We start from the raw sequence: 18,385 nt of genomic DNA, 5'->3' as shown, positions 1-18,385 counted from the left end.
GGTACCCCGCGTAAGGGGACTATCGTGCGGGGCTACTCCCTCCCTTTACACTGGGGGTCACGGGGATATACATCGCTAATGCTATTATCCACACACAGTGAGAGAAGCATGCATGTGCACGAGTGTGTGGGCAGACACACACACAGACACATTCACACATACAGTACACACAGGGATACATATGCACACACACACACGCACACGTCACTCTTCTCTCTCTGTGTGTGTGCGTGTCTCTCTCTCTCTCCCTCTGGCACATCTACAAAAACAAACCATGTCTATTTCTCTGTCTCTCACATTCTCACACTCGCTCCTAACTGTAAACCTTCCCTCCCTCCTTCCCCTCTTCCCTCTCTCTCTCGTGTTCTCCCTCAGTATGGCTCACCGGTTCAATCTGCAGTGCGTTCCTGTAGCTGCCGAAGAGAGCGGCCTGTGTTCTTAGAAAGGCTCGAGCCACGCCGTCTCCTGTCGTTGTGGAAACCTTCTTTAGGCGGTTCTTTAAGGAGGACACCTGGGGAAAACAAACAACAACAAGCAGTTACACCTTACTATTGTTTATGTCGTCTACATAAGGACTGCGTGATTGAGTGATAAGCAACGTGTAACATTTTCACAAGAGCCACCTCCATAGTCATAGGTGCATTTACAGGTAATGTTTACAGCCATCCTTACCCCAATCCCTTCTCTTTGGCTCCCGCCATCCATCTCTTTCACCCTACCTTAATACCTTCTCCCATCATCCATCCATCCCTTTCACCTTACCAGTGTCTTTATCTATCCCTCTCTCCATTCACCCATCCATTCCTTTCCCAATACCCCAGTCCCTTCTCCTTTCCTACCAACATCTCAACCCTCTTTCCTCCCTTCATTCCCCCTTTCCCCCAGAGATAGACTGAGAGTATCTCTCGCCCCTAGGCCTCTCATCCCCTCTGGTAGCATCTAATCCTGACCCCGCTATTTTAATCAGCCCATCCCTTCCCCAGGCCCCCCTCTCTCCCTTCTCCCTCTCTGGCATCCATCCGCACAGCGCTGCTGGAAAAACGGCTCCACGAGTCAACAACAGCGTTATTCTACATGAATACACTCCATGAGACGGCCGTTTAGGCTAATGCTCTAGCCGGGAGCAAGCGCACGGGGGCTGAAGTAATCCTTTCTCTTTCCCTCTACTCTCTCTCTTCCCCTGTCGCTTTTCTCCTGTAGCGAGCTCCCCTGGTTATTAAGGACGCTTGGTTACCTTGTTAGCGAAAGTTTAGCCTCCCCCCGAAAACAAAAAAACTTGCGACTGGAAAAATAACCGTAGGAAAAAACACCGCTTTTTAGTGGCATTCGACATGACCTGGGTTTGTTCTCTTCCACAGTGGAGGCAAGGCAGATAAGACACGCAAATCAATTGTTGTGTCATTTCCTCCCTCATTTGTTTGCATGAATAGTTTTATTTGGAGGAAATGGAAAAGAGTGGTTATGAAATGTCAACATGTAAGCTCAATGTACAGTGTCTACTTTGTATAGAGCATTACTGTGTGTCTAAAACAATATTCCCCTCTGGGACATTAAAGTATATCCTATCATCCTATCCTAATGTGAAAGCTCAAGTCAATCAGTGTCCAGAAGGTAGAACGACTTTCATTTTCTGCATTCAGGCATAACATCATGCACAATATAAAACTGTCATACTGAGTGTATAAGGAAAGAGTAACGGGCCAAAGACAGTGCCCAGGGGAACACAATGCAATAGTCTCTTAATGAAGACCCCTTTTCAACAAGTACTCTTCCTTCGTCACTTCGTCAACACCAGGGGTGGCCAACTCTCATCCTGGAGAGCTACTGCCTGGGTGTGCAGGCTTTTGTTCCAGCCCAACACACCTGGGCTGGTGTGGTAGGCTGCAACTAATCAGCCGCTTATCAGGAACTTCATTCTATTGTATTTTGAGTCATTGCATATTTCTATGATCTGATGCTTCCTCCTTCTCACTACCACCAGCAGCCCCACTTCCTCCTAACGCTTCCTTAATACTTCCTCTACCTTTCCAGAACAGACACACACGCACACACTCTCCTCTTAATGTCCCCCTCTCAAAACACACTACAAGACAAATGAAAACCCAACAAAAATCCAGAATTACAGCCTTACGTTAAAAGGAAGAAATGAAAAAAAGAATGAAAAAAAGAACAGAGACGGGAATAAGAGGATGGGGTGAGTGTGTAATGACAGGACATAAGTCTCTTAAAGGTTTACACCGTTTCTAGGAGCGGAGCCTGGGGTGGGAGGCTTTACGGGTGAGGTGGCCTCTGATGTTCCCCAGTGATACTGCCAGAGACACGCTTGAATATGTGCTGAATCAACCTTTAAACACTAATACTATAGGAACTGTGCCCCTTCAAAATCAGTAATACTGTAGAAACTGTCCCCTTTAAACAGTATGAGAACTGGGCCCGTATCCACAAAGCGTAGGAGTGCTGATCTAGGATCAGTTTTGCCTTTTAGTTCATAATGAATAAGATTGTATGGACAGATACTAGAACAGCACTCCTACCCTGAGACCCTTGTGGATACGGACCCTGGACATCTGACAGCAGACAAAGAGAGATCAGGGTAATATGTGACCACCCTTAGCGGCGTTGGCATAAAGTGGATGTTTCTGGTTACCAGGGATACAGTATTTTCAACCCAACTTCCGTTTCCCCTGAAAAACGGAAGTGGGGACTCCGCTCAGGCTTCTTTCTATGCCTGCTACGTTAGGTTAATATGTGACACACATGTATCATCTGGCTTAGTCATGGAGTCAGCTCGGGTAAATTCACACACATACTGTACACACATCCATGCAGTCATGTAAGCATGCAGACACCCATTTAGACACATGCATATAAGTGTGACCGTGCATGAAACACACAAACAGAAGGACACACAGACATTGAAGACGCTGCAGACACTTCAAAGCAACCAGCCGTTCTGTGGCACTCTTCGTTCCAATGACAGTTCATGAATATATTTCACCCACTTGTCACGCAAAGATAAGAACACGATAACATTTTAGATGCCAATGTAAAACAAAAACACACAGGTAGACAGGCAAATAATACAGCCTGAATTCCAAATTGATTAAAACAAATTAAAAAACACCCATCTACACACAATAGCACATAATGACAAAGTGAAAACATGTTTCTTGAACATTTCGCAAGCACTTTCACATTTTTGTTCTGAAGTCATTCCAGCATTGCTTTGGCTGTATAGCACTTTGCATTTAGGCCAAAGAGTTAAATTTTTGTCTCATCAGTCCACAGACTCTTTTGCCTTATGCTCTCAGAGTGTTTCATGTGCCTTTTTGCAAACTCGAGGCATGCTTCATAGTATAGTTTCCGCTCTGACATACACTGTCAACTGTGGGACCTTGTTTGGACACACCTGTCTATATAATTGAATTGGCCACAGGTGGACTCAAATCAAGGTGTAGTGACATCTCAAGGATGATCAAAGGAAATTTGATGTACCTGAGCTCAATTTGAAGTGTCATAGCAAAGGGGTGTGAATGCTTGTGTAAATGAGATATTTCCGAAATTTCATTTTCAATAAATGTGCACTGTTTCACTGTCAATATGGGGTATTGTGTGTAGATGTGTGAGAAAAAAAACTCCATTTGAATTCAGGCTATAACACAAAATGTGACCGGTTCTATGTAGCAACATTTGAAATTATGTTTTTTCATTGGATAAAAGTAAAGACTCAAAGCTATGAAATGCTATATCATACACTGCAGTTGAGGAACAATGGGAAAGTTATTCTGCTTTGAACGTTGATAAACTTGTAACCTCACTTTTGAGATAATGGTCCTTGAATGTTTTGGTACACCTTCTAGAGAGCTTCTTCTTCTACACCCATTCAGCATCGTTCACACCCTCTTAAGCCTTAGCCCCACCCATCTCTTTAAGAATTCACGTGAGGCCATGTGCTAAATAGATTGAATAAGGTAGTGTAATAAACAATCAAAGATTTCAAGACTAAAAGTTGTGAAAGTAGTAGCATAAAGTAGTAGTAAAAATATATCTAGTCCTTGGCCTATATCCTAATCTGACTTTGTTGCAGGTCATGTTGTTCTTCACATTACCGTCTCTGGTAAACACACACTATATCAAATAAAATCAAAGTTTATTTGTCACATGCGCAGGATACAGAAGGTGTAAATGGTACAGTGAAATGGTTCCATGCATAGTGGAGTCTTTTGTTTAGACATGTAGCTTGCTCGCTAGCTAGCTAGATAAACAATGAACAATAATCCTAACTCATACTAGCATGCACCTTGCATTAATCTGCAGGTAGCTAAAGCTAACCAACTAGGTTCATTGTTAGCTAGCTCCATTTCTTCCCCATCACTGTCATCAGAAGAATCTACAATGTCTGGTTCAATTAAAATGTTTTTACCTAAATTAGGGATTTCCTCATCGTCTGCTTCAATTTCAGTCAGAGAGAGTTAGCATGGCAAAATCGTCCTCTAGAAAGCAGTCCATCAAAACTTTTTCCCACTGTTCTTTGTCAATAGTACCTGTTAAATTCAGGGCAGCAATGTTGAGAGCAGTAGCAACACGTTTTCAGTTCTTCATGATATATTTCCAAAAAAGCCGCGTTAGAAAGCATTATCTACACATACTGAGCTGCTCATGTTATAGACAGAAGCATGCTACATGGCAGACCAATAAACTCATCTCTCGGAATGTCCAGCCCATCCATTAACTCAGCCAATCATGGCTAGCAGGAAGGTTGCTGTCTTTTTCTGTGGCTAAACCAACTTGGCTCGTAATTTAACAATTGCATTTGTATTTAATGATGGCATATACGTTTGTTATTACAGCACATGTCCAGAAGGCTTTTCTCCCAAAAACGCATTTGGACGAAAAAATTATACTAATTCAAATGCCTCTCCTGTGAAGAAGTGATGTGCGACACACAAATAAAGAAAAACCCTTGAATGAGTAGGTGTGTCCAAACTTTTGATTGGTAGTGTATATACATGGCATTCTCTCAATCAGCTTCACCTGGAATGCTTTTCCCACAGTTTTGAAGGAGTTTCCACATATACTGAGCACTTGTTGGCCGCTTTTCCTTCACTCTGCCGTCCGACTCATCCCAAACCATCTCAATTGGGTTGAGGTAGGGTGATTGTGGAGGCCAGGTCATCTGATGCAGCACTCCATCACTCTCCTTCTAGGTCAAATATCCCTTACACAGCCTTGAGGTGTGTTGGGTCATTATCCTGTTGAAAAACAATTGATAGCCCCACTAAGGGCAAACCAGATGGGATGGCGTATCGCTGCAGAATGCTGTGGTAGCCATGCTGGTTAAGTGTGCCTTGAATTCTAAATAAATCACAGACACTGTCACCAGCAAAGCACCCCCACAACATCACACCGCTTCCTCCATGCTTCACAGTGTGAATCACACATGCAGAGATAATCCGTTCACCTACTCTGCGTCTCACAAAGACACGGCCGTTGGAACCAAAAATCTCAAATTTGGACTCATCAGACCAAAGGACAGATTACCACCGGTCTAATGTCCATTGCTCGTGTTTCTTGGCCCAAGCAGGTCTCTTCTTCTTATTAGTGTCCTTTAGTAGTGGTTCTTTACAGCAATTCGACCATGAAGGCCGGATTCACGCAGTCTCCTCTGAACAGTTGATGTTGAGATGTGTCTGTTACTTGAACTCTGTGAAGCATTTATTGGGCTGCAATTTCTGAGGCTGGTAACTCTAATGAACGTATCCTCTGCAGCACAGGTAACTCTGGGTCTTCCTTTCCTGTGGCGGTCCTCATGAGAGCCAGTTTCACCATAGCACTTGATGTTTTTTGCGACTGCACTTGAAGAAACTTTCAAAGTTCTTGAAATGTTCCAGATTGACTGACCTTCAATGCCTTAAAGTAATGATGGACTGTCGTTTCTCTTTGCTTATTTGAGCTGTTCTTGCCATAATATGGACTTGGTCTTTTACCAAATAGGGCTATCTTCTGTATACCAACCCTACCTTGTCACAACACAACTGATTGGCTTAAACACATTAAGGGGGAAAGAAATTTCCCAAATTAACTTTTAACAAGGCACACCTGTTAATTGAAATGCATTCCAGGTGACCACCTCATGAAGCTGGTTGAGAGAATGCCAAGAGTGTGCAAAGCTTTCATCAAGGCAAAGGGTGGCTACTTTGAAGAATTTGTTTAACCCTTTTTTGGTTACTACATGATGTTTTGATGTCTTCACTATTATTCTACAATGTAGAAAATAGTGAAAATAAAGAAAAACCCTGGAATGAGTAGGTGTGTCCAAACTTTTGACTGGTACTGTATATACAGTGTATTTGGAAAGTATTCAGACCCCTTAACTTAATCCAAATGTTGACCCTTCGCCCCAGTCTGAGGTCGTGAGCGCTCTGGAGCAGGTTTTCATCAAGGATCTCTCTGTACTTTGCTCCGTTCATCTTTCCCTCCATCCTGACAAGTCTCCCAGTCCCTGCTGCTGAAAAACATCCCCACAGCATGATGCTGCCACAACCATGCTTCACCGTAGGGATGGTATTGGCCAGGTGATGAGCGGTGCCTGGTTTCCTCCAGACGTGACACTTGGCATACAGGCCAAAGAGTTCAATCTTGGTTTCATCAGACCAGAGAATCTTGTTTCTCATGGTTTGAGAGTCCTTTATGTGCCTTTTTACAAACTCCAAGCGGGCTGTCATGTGCCTTTTACTGAGGACTGGCTTCCGTCTGGCCACTCTACCATAAAGGCCTGATTGGTGGAGTGCTGCAGAGATTGTTGTCCTTCAAGGAGGTTCTCCACAGAGGAACTCTGGAGCTCTGTCAGAGTGACCATCGGGTCCTTGGTCACATTCCTGACCAAGGCCCTTCTCCCCCGATTGCTAACTTTGTCAGGGCGGCCAGCTCTAGGAAGAGTCTTGGTGGTTCCAAACTTCTTCTATTTAAGAATTATGGAGGCCACTGTATTCTTGGGGACCTTCAATGATGCAGACATTTTTTGGTACCCTTCCCCAGATCTGTGCCTCGACACAATCCTGTCTCGGAGCTCTACGGACAACTCCTTTGACTTCATGGCTTGGGTTTTTGCTTTGACATGCACTGTCAAATGTGGGACCTTATATAGACAGGTGTGTGCCTTTCCAAATTAGTCCAATCAATTGAATTTACCACAGGTTGACTCCAATCAAGTTGTAGAAACATCACAAGGATGATCAATGGAAACAGGATGCGCCTGAGCTCAATTTCGAGTCTCATACGCAAAATATCTGAATACTCATGTAAATAAGGTATCGGTTTTACATTTTTTATAAAAACCTGTTTTCGCTTTGTCATTATGGGGTATTGTGTGTAGATTGATGAATAATTGTTTTTATTTAATCAATTTTAGAATAAGGTTGTAACGTAACAAAATATGGAAAATATGAAGGGGGCTGAATACTTTCCGAATGCACTTGGCAAAGGAGAATTGCTTATAATATACTGTATTTGGCCTGCGGGGATAGTAGTCCGTGGGATTTGGGATATGTGAGGCTTTGAAATGGGAATCACATACACATCTCTACTCTTAGATTCTGGATCAAAACGGGGTTTAGGTGGTGGGCATTGCGGGGGGCATGGCAATGGGTGTGGTCAGCCCGGTAGAAATTGTAGAGAACATTTTAGAGGCCCTCATCTTGGAGGTGTAGACATTTTTGCACTTTTAACCCAATTTCTGCAATTCTACACACATTTTCCAACGGAGATGAGAGACATTTTTGCCGTTCTAAAGCTAATTTCCTGCAATTCTATTCATTGTGTCATGGATAATGCTGTGTTCATTTTCTGAAAAATAATAACAAAATCAATACTGCAAAATTAATTGTTTTGGGAATTTTCAATTCTCCCTGACTGTCTAGCTTTTATTTTAGTGATTGTTAGTTGTTAAAGATTATATTATTGAAAGATATAAAGGTCCATTATCTTTTCTACACACTTTATATCTGGTTTCAGTCATTTAAGTTAACACTGAAAGCGTTTTTCAATCGAAAATATTCATTTCTAATTATTCATTTTTTTACACAGTTTGTAAAAACACTTAGGCGGCCACCCCAAAAATCCCTGCAATCAAATTACATTTTGTCACGCCCTGGCTCGGGGGACTCTCGTATGTTGAGCCAGGGTGTTAGTTTCTATGTTTTGTGTTGTAGGTTGTGGGTCTAGTTTGCTTATTTCTATGTTGGCCTGAGTGACTCCCAATCAGAGGCAACGAGTGTCAGCTGTCAGCTGGTTGTCTCTGATTGGGAGCCATATTTAAACAGTCGGTTTTTCATTCGTGTTTGTGGGATTTTGTTTCTAGTCTGTTTATGGTAGACCGTGCACTGTCACGTATCGTTTGTTGTTTTGATCGTGTCTCTTAATAAAGAGTATGTTTGCCTGCAACGCTGCGCCTTGGTCCTCTTCATCTGTTCTAGACGAACGTGACAGAAAATCCCACCACAACTGGTCCAAGCAGCGAGTCGAGGAGCCATCGCCAGGGAAATCCCTAGCAGATCTCCATGGCAGCCTCGACTGGGTCAAGCCGAGTGAAGAGCGGAGAGAGTGGACTTGGGAACAATGGAGGAAGAGCTTCGACTGGGTCAAGCCAATTGAGGAGCTGAATAGCGGGAGTTGGAAGCAGAAGAGCGAGAGTTGGGCGAGAACTATAGAGGCCTGGCCCACGGGGAGGAGAGACCCCCAGAAAATTTTTAGGGGGGGGCTCACGACGTCGGGGCAGCAGGAGGCCGCGATAGAGCGGTCCAGCGGGTTGGCAGAGGAGGCCGCCAGGTTACGGGGGCCACTGGTCGAAGAGGGGGTGGAAGGTGTAGAGGCACGGCGAGAGGTACTGGGGTGTGTTACCAGTCCGGTCCGGCCCATTCCAGATCCCGGCGTAGGACCAGTGGTGTGTGTCCCCAGTACGGTCCGGCCTGTTCCTGCTCCCCGCACCAAGTCAGTGGTGCGCTTCGTCAGCCCGGCTCGGCCCGTTCCTGCTCCCCGCACCATGTCAGTGGTGCGTTTCGTCAGCCCGGCTCGGCCCGTTCCTGCTCCCCGCACCAAGTCAGTGGTGCGCTTCGTCAGCCCGGCTCGGCCCGTTCCTGCTCCCCGCACCAAGTCAGTGGTGCGCTTCGTCAGCCCGGCTCGGCCCGTTCCTGCTCCCCGCACCAAGTCAGTGGTGCGTTTCGTCAGCCCGGCTCGGCCCGTTCCTGCTCCCCGCACCAAGTCAGTGGTGCGCTTCGTCAGCCCGGCTCGGCCCGTTCCTGCTCCCCGCACCAAGTCAGTGGTGCGTTTCGTCAGCCCGGTTTGGCCCGCTCCTGCTCCCCGCACCAAGCCAGTGGTGTGTGTCGTCAGTCCGGCACAGCCCGTGCCTGTTCCACTGGTGCCTGGTTCGGCACGGGTCAGCTGCTTCACGCCGGAGCTAGAGCAATCCGCTCCACCAGTGTGCAGTCCAGCTCCGGTCAGCAGGGCCAGACCGGACCAGGGGTACTTTGGGGGGTTAGTGAGCGAGTGGGGATCATGCCCGGAGCCGGATCCGCCGCCTAGGCGGAGTGCCCACCCGGTCCCTCCCCTGTTGTGTTTGGTTGGCGCGGTCGGAGTCCGCGCCTTTAGGGGGGGGTACTGTCACGCCCTGGCTCGGGGGACTCTCGTATGTTGAGCCAGGGTGTTAGTTTCTATGTTTTGTGTTGTAGGTTGTGGGTCTAGTTTGCTTATTTCTATGTTGGCCTGAGTGACTCCCAATCAGAGGCAACGAGTGTCAGCTGTCAGCTGGTTGTCTCTGATTGGGAGCCATATTTAAACAGTCGGTTTTTCATTCGTGTTTGTGGGATTTTGTTTCTAGTCTGTTTATGGTAGACCGTGCACTGTCACGTATCGTTTGTTGTTTTGATCGTGTCTCTTAATAAAGAGTATGTTTGCCTGCAACGCTGCGCCTTGGTCCTCTTCATCTGTTCTAGACGAACGTGACACATTTGGAAAGTAACCATTGCTCAAGAGCATCCTGTTCCGGAACTGTAGAGCTGGAGAAGTGGGTATGTGTGTGTGCGTGTCTGTGCAGATTACACATCCCTTCCAGTCTCCAAAGTGCCCTTTTGGGTGTTGGCATTATTTCCCCAAAAAATATTATTTTGTATAGATTTTTTGTCATTGAACCCACTGCCCGCAATTTGTTGTGATATCGTCAAGTTCGCCACACCCAGCCCTTCCATTGGTTGCGCCTGTTTATCTGCCCTGTACAGAGCTCACGCACGCCCAGTATCCAAACATGCATGGCTTGAGAGATGCGGTCACCGGTCGAGTATGTGTAGCGAGCTACCTAGTTTAAATATCAACAGTACAGCCACAGCAGTATAACATTTGATTAACACTTGATAAAACTTGATTTGGCCTATATCATCATCAATATTCAGTATGGTTGCCTGATATGTGCAGCAGAGAGAGGCAAAAAGACATAGAGAAGACATACTGCATCAACGACCCTCCGACCCAACTCCATCCCTTCTTCAGTCGGGAGTTGCACATGTGTGTCAGGGCAGCAGCAACACAACTGCTACACTCTAGCTAACTACCATATACTAAAATATCCACACAAGCCACTAGCCATCATGAGTTAGAAGATTATGAACATTACATTATGAAGTTATTATATTGATACGAGTATTGAAGATGAATCACAATCAGTAAAATAAATTGAGCTAGCTAACTAGCAGATTTACATCAATCATCAACATCAATGATCAGCTGATATCCCACCCTCTTTTCCATCATGTGTTTAGGAGGCACTGTATCTACACCTAACAAAAATATAAACGCAACATGCAACAATTTCAAAGATTTTACTGAGTTACAGTTCATATAAGGTAATCAGTAAATTGAAATAATGCAGAAAGGCCCTAATCTATGGATTTCACAAGACTGGGAATACAGATATATATCTGTTGGTCACAGATACCTTAAAAGAAGGTAGGGGCGTGGAACAGAAAACAAGTCAGCATCTGGTGTGTCCACCATTTGCCTCATGCAGCGCGACACATCTCCTTCGCATAGAGTTGATCAGGCTGTTGATTGTGGCCTGTGGAATGTTGTACCACTCCTCTTCAATGGCTGTGCGAAGTTGCTGGATATTGTCGGGAAATGGAACACGCTGTCGTACACATTGATCCAGAGCATCCCAAACATGCTCAATGGGTGTCTAATGGGTATGCAGAACTGGGGCATTTTCAGCTTCCAGGAATTGTGTACAGATCTTTGCGACATGCGGCCGTGCATTATCATGCTGAAACATGAGGTGATGGCGGCGGATGAATGGCAAAACAATGGGCCTCAGGATCTCGTCACATTCAAATTGCCATCGATAAAATGCAATTGTGTTCGTATTCTTGTCCGTAGCTTATGAACACCCATACCATAACCCCACTGCCACATGGAGCACTCTGTTCACAACGTTGACATCAGCAAACAGCTCGCCCACACAACGCCATACACACTGTCTGCCATCTGCACGGTACAGTTGAAACCGGGATTCATCCGTGAAGAGCACACTTCTCCAGTGTGCCGGTTGCCATCGAAGGTGAGTGTTTGCCCACTGAAGTCGGTTACGACGCCGAACTGCAGTTATGTCAAGACCCTGGTGAGGACAACAAGCACACAGGTCAGCTTCCCTGAGACGGTTTCTGACAGTTTGTGCAGAAATCCTTCAGTTTTGCAAACCTACAGTTTCATCAGCTGTCTGGGTGGCTGGTCTCAGACGATACCGCAGGTGAAAAAGCCGGATGTGGAGGTCTTTGGCTGGCGTGGTTACTCGTGGTCTGCGGTTGTGAGGCCGGTTAGACGTACTGCCAAATTCTCCAAAACAACGTTTGAACATTCAATTCTCTGGCAACAGCTCTGGTGGACATTCCTGCAGTCAGCACGCCAATTGCCTGCTCCCTTAAAACTTGAGACATCTGTGTCATTGTGTTGTGTGACAAAACTGCAGAGTATCGAGTGGCCTTTTATTGTCCCCAGCACAAGGTGCACCTGTGTAATGATCATGCTGTTTAATCAGCTTCTTGATATGTCACACGTGTCAGGTGGATGGATTATCTTGGCAAAGGAGAAATGCTCACTAAAAGGGATGAAAACAAAGTTGTGCACAACATTTGAGAGAAGTAGGCTTTTTGTGTATATGGAACATTTCTGGGATATTTTATTTAAGCTCATAAAACATGGGACCAACACTTTACATGTTGCATTTATAGTTTTGTTCAGAGTAGCTTGCTTAACATTTGTAATGAGTGAGTCTGTTGTTGCAGAAATAAATAGCCCTACGCAACAACAAACAAATCTTTGCACGGCCCTGCGTGTGTCTCACCACGTCGTTAGGCAGGCTTTGGAGGTCGTCGAAGGGTGTTTCCAGGGTGTTAGTGTCTACGTTGAGGACTACCACGTCATCCAGGGCCATCCCCCTCACCTTCTGCAGGGAGAAAGAAACACAGAGAGAAGGCTTGACACTTGCACACACACATTCACAGACACACACACACAGGCAGGCAGTCATACAGATATGCATACACAAACACACTTAGAGGTTGGGTTTATAAACCTGTCTGTGGTTAGGAACTTACCTCCATTAGGCTGGAATGCACTCCAATGAGGTAAGGCATGGGCGCACTGCAAAACACAAACAGATCAGTGAATTAAACAACCATGAATGTGAGAATTTACCCACAGCATGATCTCAGCCATGAACACAAAAGGGTCATATAACAACCCAATTTGCAGAGTAATGAGAAACTCAAACATACACTTGAGTACCTTGTTCATTTGTCATGATCATTGTGACACACATCGACCAGATTGTGTACACTTTGTACACGTTCAGGGCAAAACTTTGACAATGCAAGAAAACAAAAACATTGTCTCTTTATTTATGTCATATTCATTCATCATCAACCTTCAATACAGTTCTCCTCGAAATGTTGCTTGTTTTTTCACAGTTGAACAAATTATATCAAATGCTATTGGTCGCACACACATAATTAGCAGATGTTACTGCAGGTGTAACGAAACGCTTGTGATCCTAGCTCCAGCAGTGCATTAATGTCTAACAATTCACAACAATACACACAGATCTAAAAGTAAAAGAATGGAATTAAGAAATATATACATATTAGGACGAGCAATGTCGGAGTCCGGAGTATGAGGTCCATTCGGAAACTATTCAGACCCCACATTTTGTTACATTACAGCCTTATTCTAAAAATATATATATATATTTTTTTATAATCCATCTACACACAATACCCCATAATGAAAAAAGCGAAAACAGGTTTGTAGAAATGTTTGCAAATGTATAAAAAATTGAAAAACAGATACCTTATTTACATAAGTATTCAGACCCTTTGCTAGAGCTGGCCGCCCAGCCGAATTGCGCAATCGGGGGAGAAGGGCCATGGTCAGGGAGGTGACCAAGAACCCGATGGTCACTCTGACAGAGCTCCAGAGTTCCTCTGTGGAGATGGGAGAACCTTCCAGAAGGACAACCATCTCTGCAGCACCACCAATCAGGCCTTTATGGTAGAGTGGACAGACAGAAGCCACTCCTCAGTAAAAGGCACATGACAGCCTGCTTGGAGTTTGCTAAAAGGAACATAAAGGACTCTCTGGTCTGATGAAACCAAGATTGAACACTCTGGCCTGAATGCCAAGTCTCACGTCTGGAGGAAACCTGGCACCATCCCTACGGTGAATCACGGTGGTGGCAGCATCACGCTGTGGGGATGTTTTTCAGCGGCAGGGACTGGTAGACTTGTCAGGATCGAGGGAAAGATGAACGGAGCAAAGTACAGAGAGAACCTGCTTCAGAGCGCTCAGGACCTCAGACTGGGGTGAAGGTTCACCTTCCAACAGGACAACGACCCTAAGCACACAGCCAAGACAACGCAGGAGTGGTTTCAGGACAAGTCTCTGAATGTCCTTGACTGGCCCATCTAGAGCCCAGACTTGAACCCGATCGAACATCTCTGGAGAGACCTGAAAATAGCCGTGCAGCGACGCTCCCCATCCAACCTGACAGAGCTTGAGAGGATCAGCAGAGAATAATGGGAGAAACTCATACCCAAGAAGACTGGAGCCTGTAATCGCAGCCAAAGGTGCTTCAACAAAGTACTGAGTAAAGGGTCTGAATACTTCTGTAAATGTGATATCTGTTTTTTGCACACTAAAATAATTAAAATGTTCTTGCTTTGTCATTATGGGGTATAGGGTGTAGATTGATGAGGGAAAAAACAACAATTTAATCTATTTTAGAATAAGGCTATAACATAACAAAATGTGGAAAACGTCAAGGGGTCTGAATACTTTCCGAAGGCATGGAATGTATGCGATGGGATGTATAGTATGTGGATAGAATATTTAGTACATCTGTAGAATACGTAGGATAGAATAGTATATATACAGCAATAGTTGAATAGGATGGCACTGACTAGAATACAGTATATATACACTACTGGTCAAAAGTTTGGACACACCTACTCATTCAAAGGTTTTTCTTTATTTTTAATATTTTCTACATTGTAGAATAATAGTGAAGACATCAAAACTATGAAATAACACATATGGAATCATGTAGTAACTAAAACAGTGTTAAACAGATCAAAATATATTTTATATTTGAGAGTCTTCAAATAGCCACCCTTTGCCTTGATGACAGCTTTGCATACTCTTGGCGTCCTCTCAACCAGCTTCATGAGGTAGTCACCTGGAATGCATTTCAATTAACAGGTGTGCCTTCTTAAAAGTTATTTTGTGAGAGTGATGGAGTGCTGCATTAGATGACCTGGCCTCCACAATCCCCGACCTCAACCAAATTGAGATGGTTTGGGATGAGACGGACTGCAGAGTGGAGGAAAAGCAGCCATCAAGTGCTCAGCATTCAGTGAGGGAAAAAAGTATTTGATCCCCTGCTGATTTTGTACGTTTGCCCACTGACAAAGAAATGATCAGTCTATAATTTTAATTGGTAGGTTTATTTGAACAGTGAGAGACAGAATAACAACAAAAAAATCCAGAAAAACGCATGTCAAAAATGTTATAAATTGATTTGCATTTTAATGAGGGAAATAAGTATTTGACCCCCTCTCAATCAGAATGATTTCTGGCTCCCAGGTGTCTTTTATACAGGTAACGAGCTGAGATTAGGAGCACACTCTAGGAGTGCTCATAATCTCAGTTTGTTACCTGTATAAAAGACACCTGTCCACAGAAGCAATCAATCAATCAGATTCCAAACTGTCCACCATGGCCAAGACCAAAGAGCTCTCCAAGGATGTCAGGGGCAAGATTGTAGACCTACACAAGGCTGGAATGGGCTACAAGACCATCGCCAAGCAGCTTGGTGAGAAGGTGACAACAGTTGGTGCGAATATTCGCAAATGGAAGAAACACAAAATAACTGCATGGAGCCCCTCGGCCTGGGGCAAGATCTCACCTCGTGGAGTTGCAATGATCATGAGAACGGTGAGGAATCAGCCCAGAACTACACGGGAGGATCTTGTCAATGACCTCAATGCAGCTGGGACAATAGTCACCAAGAAAACAATTGGTAATACACTACGCCGTGAAGGACTGAAATCCTGCAGTGCCCGCAAGGTCCCCTTGCTCAAGAAAGCACATATTCAGGCCTGTCTGAAGTTTGCCAATGAACATCTGAATGATTCAGAGGAGAACTGGGTGAAAGTGTTGTGGTCAGATGAGACCAAAATCGAGCTCTTTGGCATCAACTCAACTCGCCGTGTTTGGAGGAGGAGGAATGCTGCCTATGACCCCAAGAACACCATCCCCACCTTCAAACATGGAGGTGGAACATTATGCTTTGGGGGTGTTTTTCTGCTAAGGGGACAGGCCAACTTCACTGCATCAAAGGGACGATGGACGGGGCCATGTACTGTCAAATCTTGGGTGAGAACCTCCTTCCCTCAGCCAGGGCATTGAAAATGGGTCGTGGATGGGTATTCCAGCATGACAATGACCCAAAACACACGGCCAAGGCAACAAAGGAGTGGCTCAAGAAGAAGCACATTAAGGTCCTGGAGTGGCCTAGCCAGTCTCCAGACCTTAATCCCATAGAAAATCTGCGGAGGGAGCTGAAGGTTCGAGATGAAAAACGTCAGCCTCGAAACCTTAATGATTTAGAGAAGATCTGCAAAGAGGAGTGGAACAAAATCCCTCCTGAGATGTGTGCAAACCTGGTGGCCAACTATAAGAAATGTCTGACCTCTGTGATTACCAACAAGGGTTTTGCCACCAAGTACTAAGTCATGTTTTGCAGAGGGGTCAAATACTTATTTCCCTCATTAAAATGCAAATCAATTGATAACATTTTTGACATGCGCTTTTCTGGATTTTTTTGTTGTTATTCTGTCTCTCACTGTTCTAATAAACCTACCATTAAAATGATAGACTGATCATGTCTTTGTCAGTGGGCAAACGTACAAAATCAACAGGAGATCAAATACTTTTTTCCCTCACTGTATGTGGGAACTCCTTCAAGACAGTTGGAAAAGCATTCCAGGTGAAGCTGGTTGAGAGAATGCCAAGAGTGTGCAAAGTTGTCATCAAGGCAAAAGGTGGCTATTTCAAGAATCTCAAATTTTTGGCCTTACTGTGACATCGGGTTCTGTATGTGTCCTGGAGGGCAGGCAGTGTGCCCCCGGTGATTCATTGGGCAGACCGCACCACACTCTGGAGAGCCCTGCGTTTGCGGTGAGACAGCCCGACAGGATGCTCTCAACGAAGCATCTGTAAAAGTTTGTAAGGGTCTTGGGGGCCAAGCCAAATTTCTTCAGTCTCCTGAGGTTGAAGAGGCACTGTTGCTGCTTCTTCACCACACTGTCTGTGTGGGTGAACCATTTCAGATTGTCAATGATGATGTGTACGCTGAGGAACTTGAAGCTTTTCACCTTCTACACTGCGGCCCCGTCGATGTGGATGGGGGCATGCTCCCTCTGCTGTCTCCTGAAGTCCACGATCAGCTCCTTCGTTTTGTTGACGTTGAGGGAGAGGTTATTTCCCTGGCACCACTACGCCAGGGCCCTCACCTCCTCCCTTCAGGCTGTCTCGTCATTGTTGGTAATCAGGCCTACTACTGGTGTGTCGTCTGTAAACTTGATGATTCAGTTGGAGGCTTGCATGGCCACGCAGTCATTGGTGAACAGGGAGTACAGGAAGGGGCTGAGCACGCACCCTTGCGGGGACCCTGTGTTGAGGATCAGCGTAGTGGAGGTGTTGTTTCCTACATTCACCAGCTGGGGGGCGGCCTGTCAGGAAGTCCAGGACCCAGTTGCACAGGGCGGGGTTGAGACCCAGGGCCCCGAGCTTAATGATGAGCTTGGAGGGTACTATGGTGTTGAAGGCTGAGCTGTAGTCAATGAACAGCATTCTTACATAGGTATTATTTTTGTCCAGATGGGATAGGGCAGTGTGCAGTGTGCTGGCGATTGTATTTTCTGTGGATATATTGGGGCGGTATGCAAATTGAAGTGGGTCTAGGGTGTCAGGTAAGGTGGAGGAGATATGATCCTTAACTAGCCTCTCAAAGCACCTCATGACGACAGAAGGTAGTGCTATGGGGAAATAGTCATTTAGTTCAGTTACCTTTGTTTTCTTGGGTACAGGAACAATGGTGGTGGACATCTTGAAGCAAGTGGGGACAGCAGACTGGGATAGGGAGTGATTGAATATGTCTGTAAACACTCCAGCCAGCTGGTCTGCGTATGCTCTGAAGACGCAGCTAGGGATGCCGTCTGGGCCGGCAGCCTTGCGAGCGTTAACACGCTTAAATGTCTTACTCACGTCGGCTACGGAGATCAAGAGCCCACAGTCCTCGGGAGCGGCCTGCGTCAGTGGCATTGTGTTATCCTCAAAGCAGGCGAAGAAGGTGTTTCGCTTGTCCGGGAGGAAGACGTCAGTGTCCGCGACGTGGCTGGTTTTCCCTTTGTAATCCGTGATTGTCTGGAGTCTCTGCCACATACGTCTTGTGTCTGAGCCGTTGAATTATGACTCCACTTTGTGTCTGTACTGACGTTTCGCCTGTTTGATTGCCTTATGGTGGGCATAACTGCACTGTTTGTATTCAACCATATTCCCAGTCACCTTGCCGTGGTTAAATGCGGTGGTTTGCGCTTTCAGTTTTGCGCGAATGCTGCCATCTATCCACGGTTTTTGGTTTGGATAAGTTTTAATAGTCACAGTGGGAACAACATCCCCGATAAACTTCCTGTTGAATTCAGAGGCAACCCAGAACATATCCCAGTACGCGTGATCAAAACAGTCTTAAAGCATGGATTCCGATTGGTCAGACCAGCGTTAAATA

The 18,385-nt window shown here is 45.4% G+C and overlaps 1 protein-coding gene across 1 annotated transcript in view; it reads right to left on the bottom strand.

The window, feature by feature from the left end:
* Positions 1–32: 32 nt before the first annotated feature.
* Positions 33–18,385, bottom strand: part of LOC311099362 (DENN domain-containing protein 1A-like) — a gene marked incomplete at its 3' end in the record, with an annotated part of 209,290 nt that continues 190,937 nt past the window's right edge. The window contains exons 11-14 of the mRNA XM_084140078.1: positions 12,639–12,684; positions 12,386–12,487; positions 386–511; positions 33–50 (exon numbers count right to left, since the gene is read on the bottom strand). Coding sequence (XP_083996204.1) covers positions 33–50; positions 386–511; positions 12,386–12,487; positions 12,639–12,684 — 292 coding nt within the window. The remainder of the gene's footprint in view (positions 51–385; positions 512–12,385; positions 12,488–12,638; positions 12,685–18,385) is intronic.

This window comes from Coregonus lavaretus (genome assembly GCF_964263955.1).
Source record: "Coregonus lavaretus genome assembly, chromosome: 24".
Taxonomy (NCBI): domain Eukaryota; kingdom Metazoa; phylum Chordata; class Actinopteri; order Salmoniformes; family Salmonidae; genus Coregonus; species Coregonus lavaretus.
The sequence above is the reverse complement of the archived record's forward strand: the minus strand, read 5'-3'. Positions and strand labels throughout refer to the sequence as shown.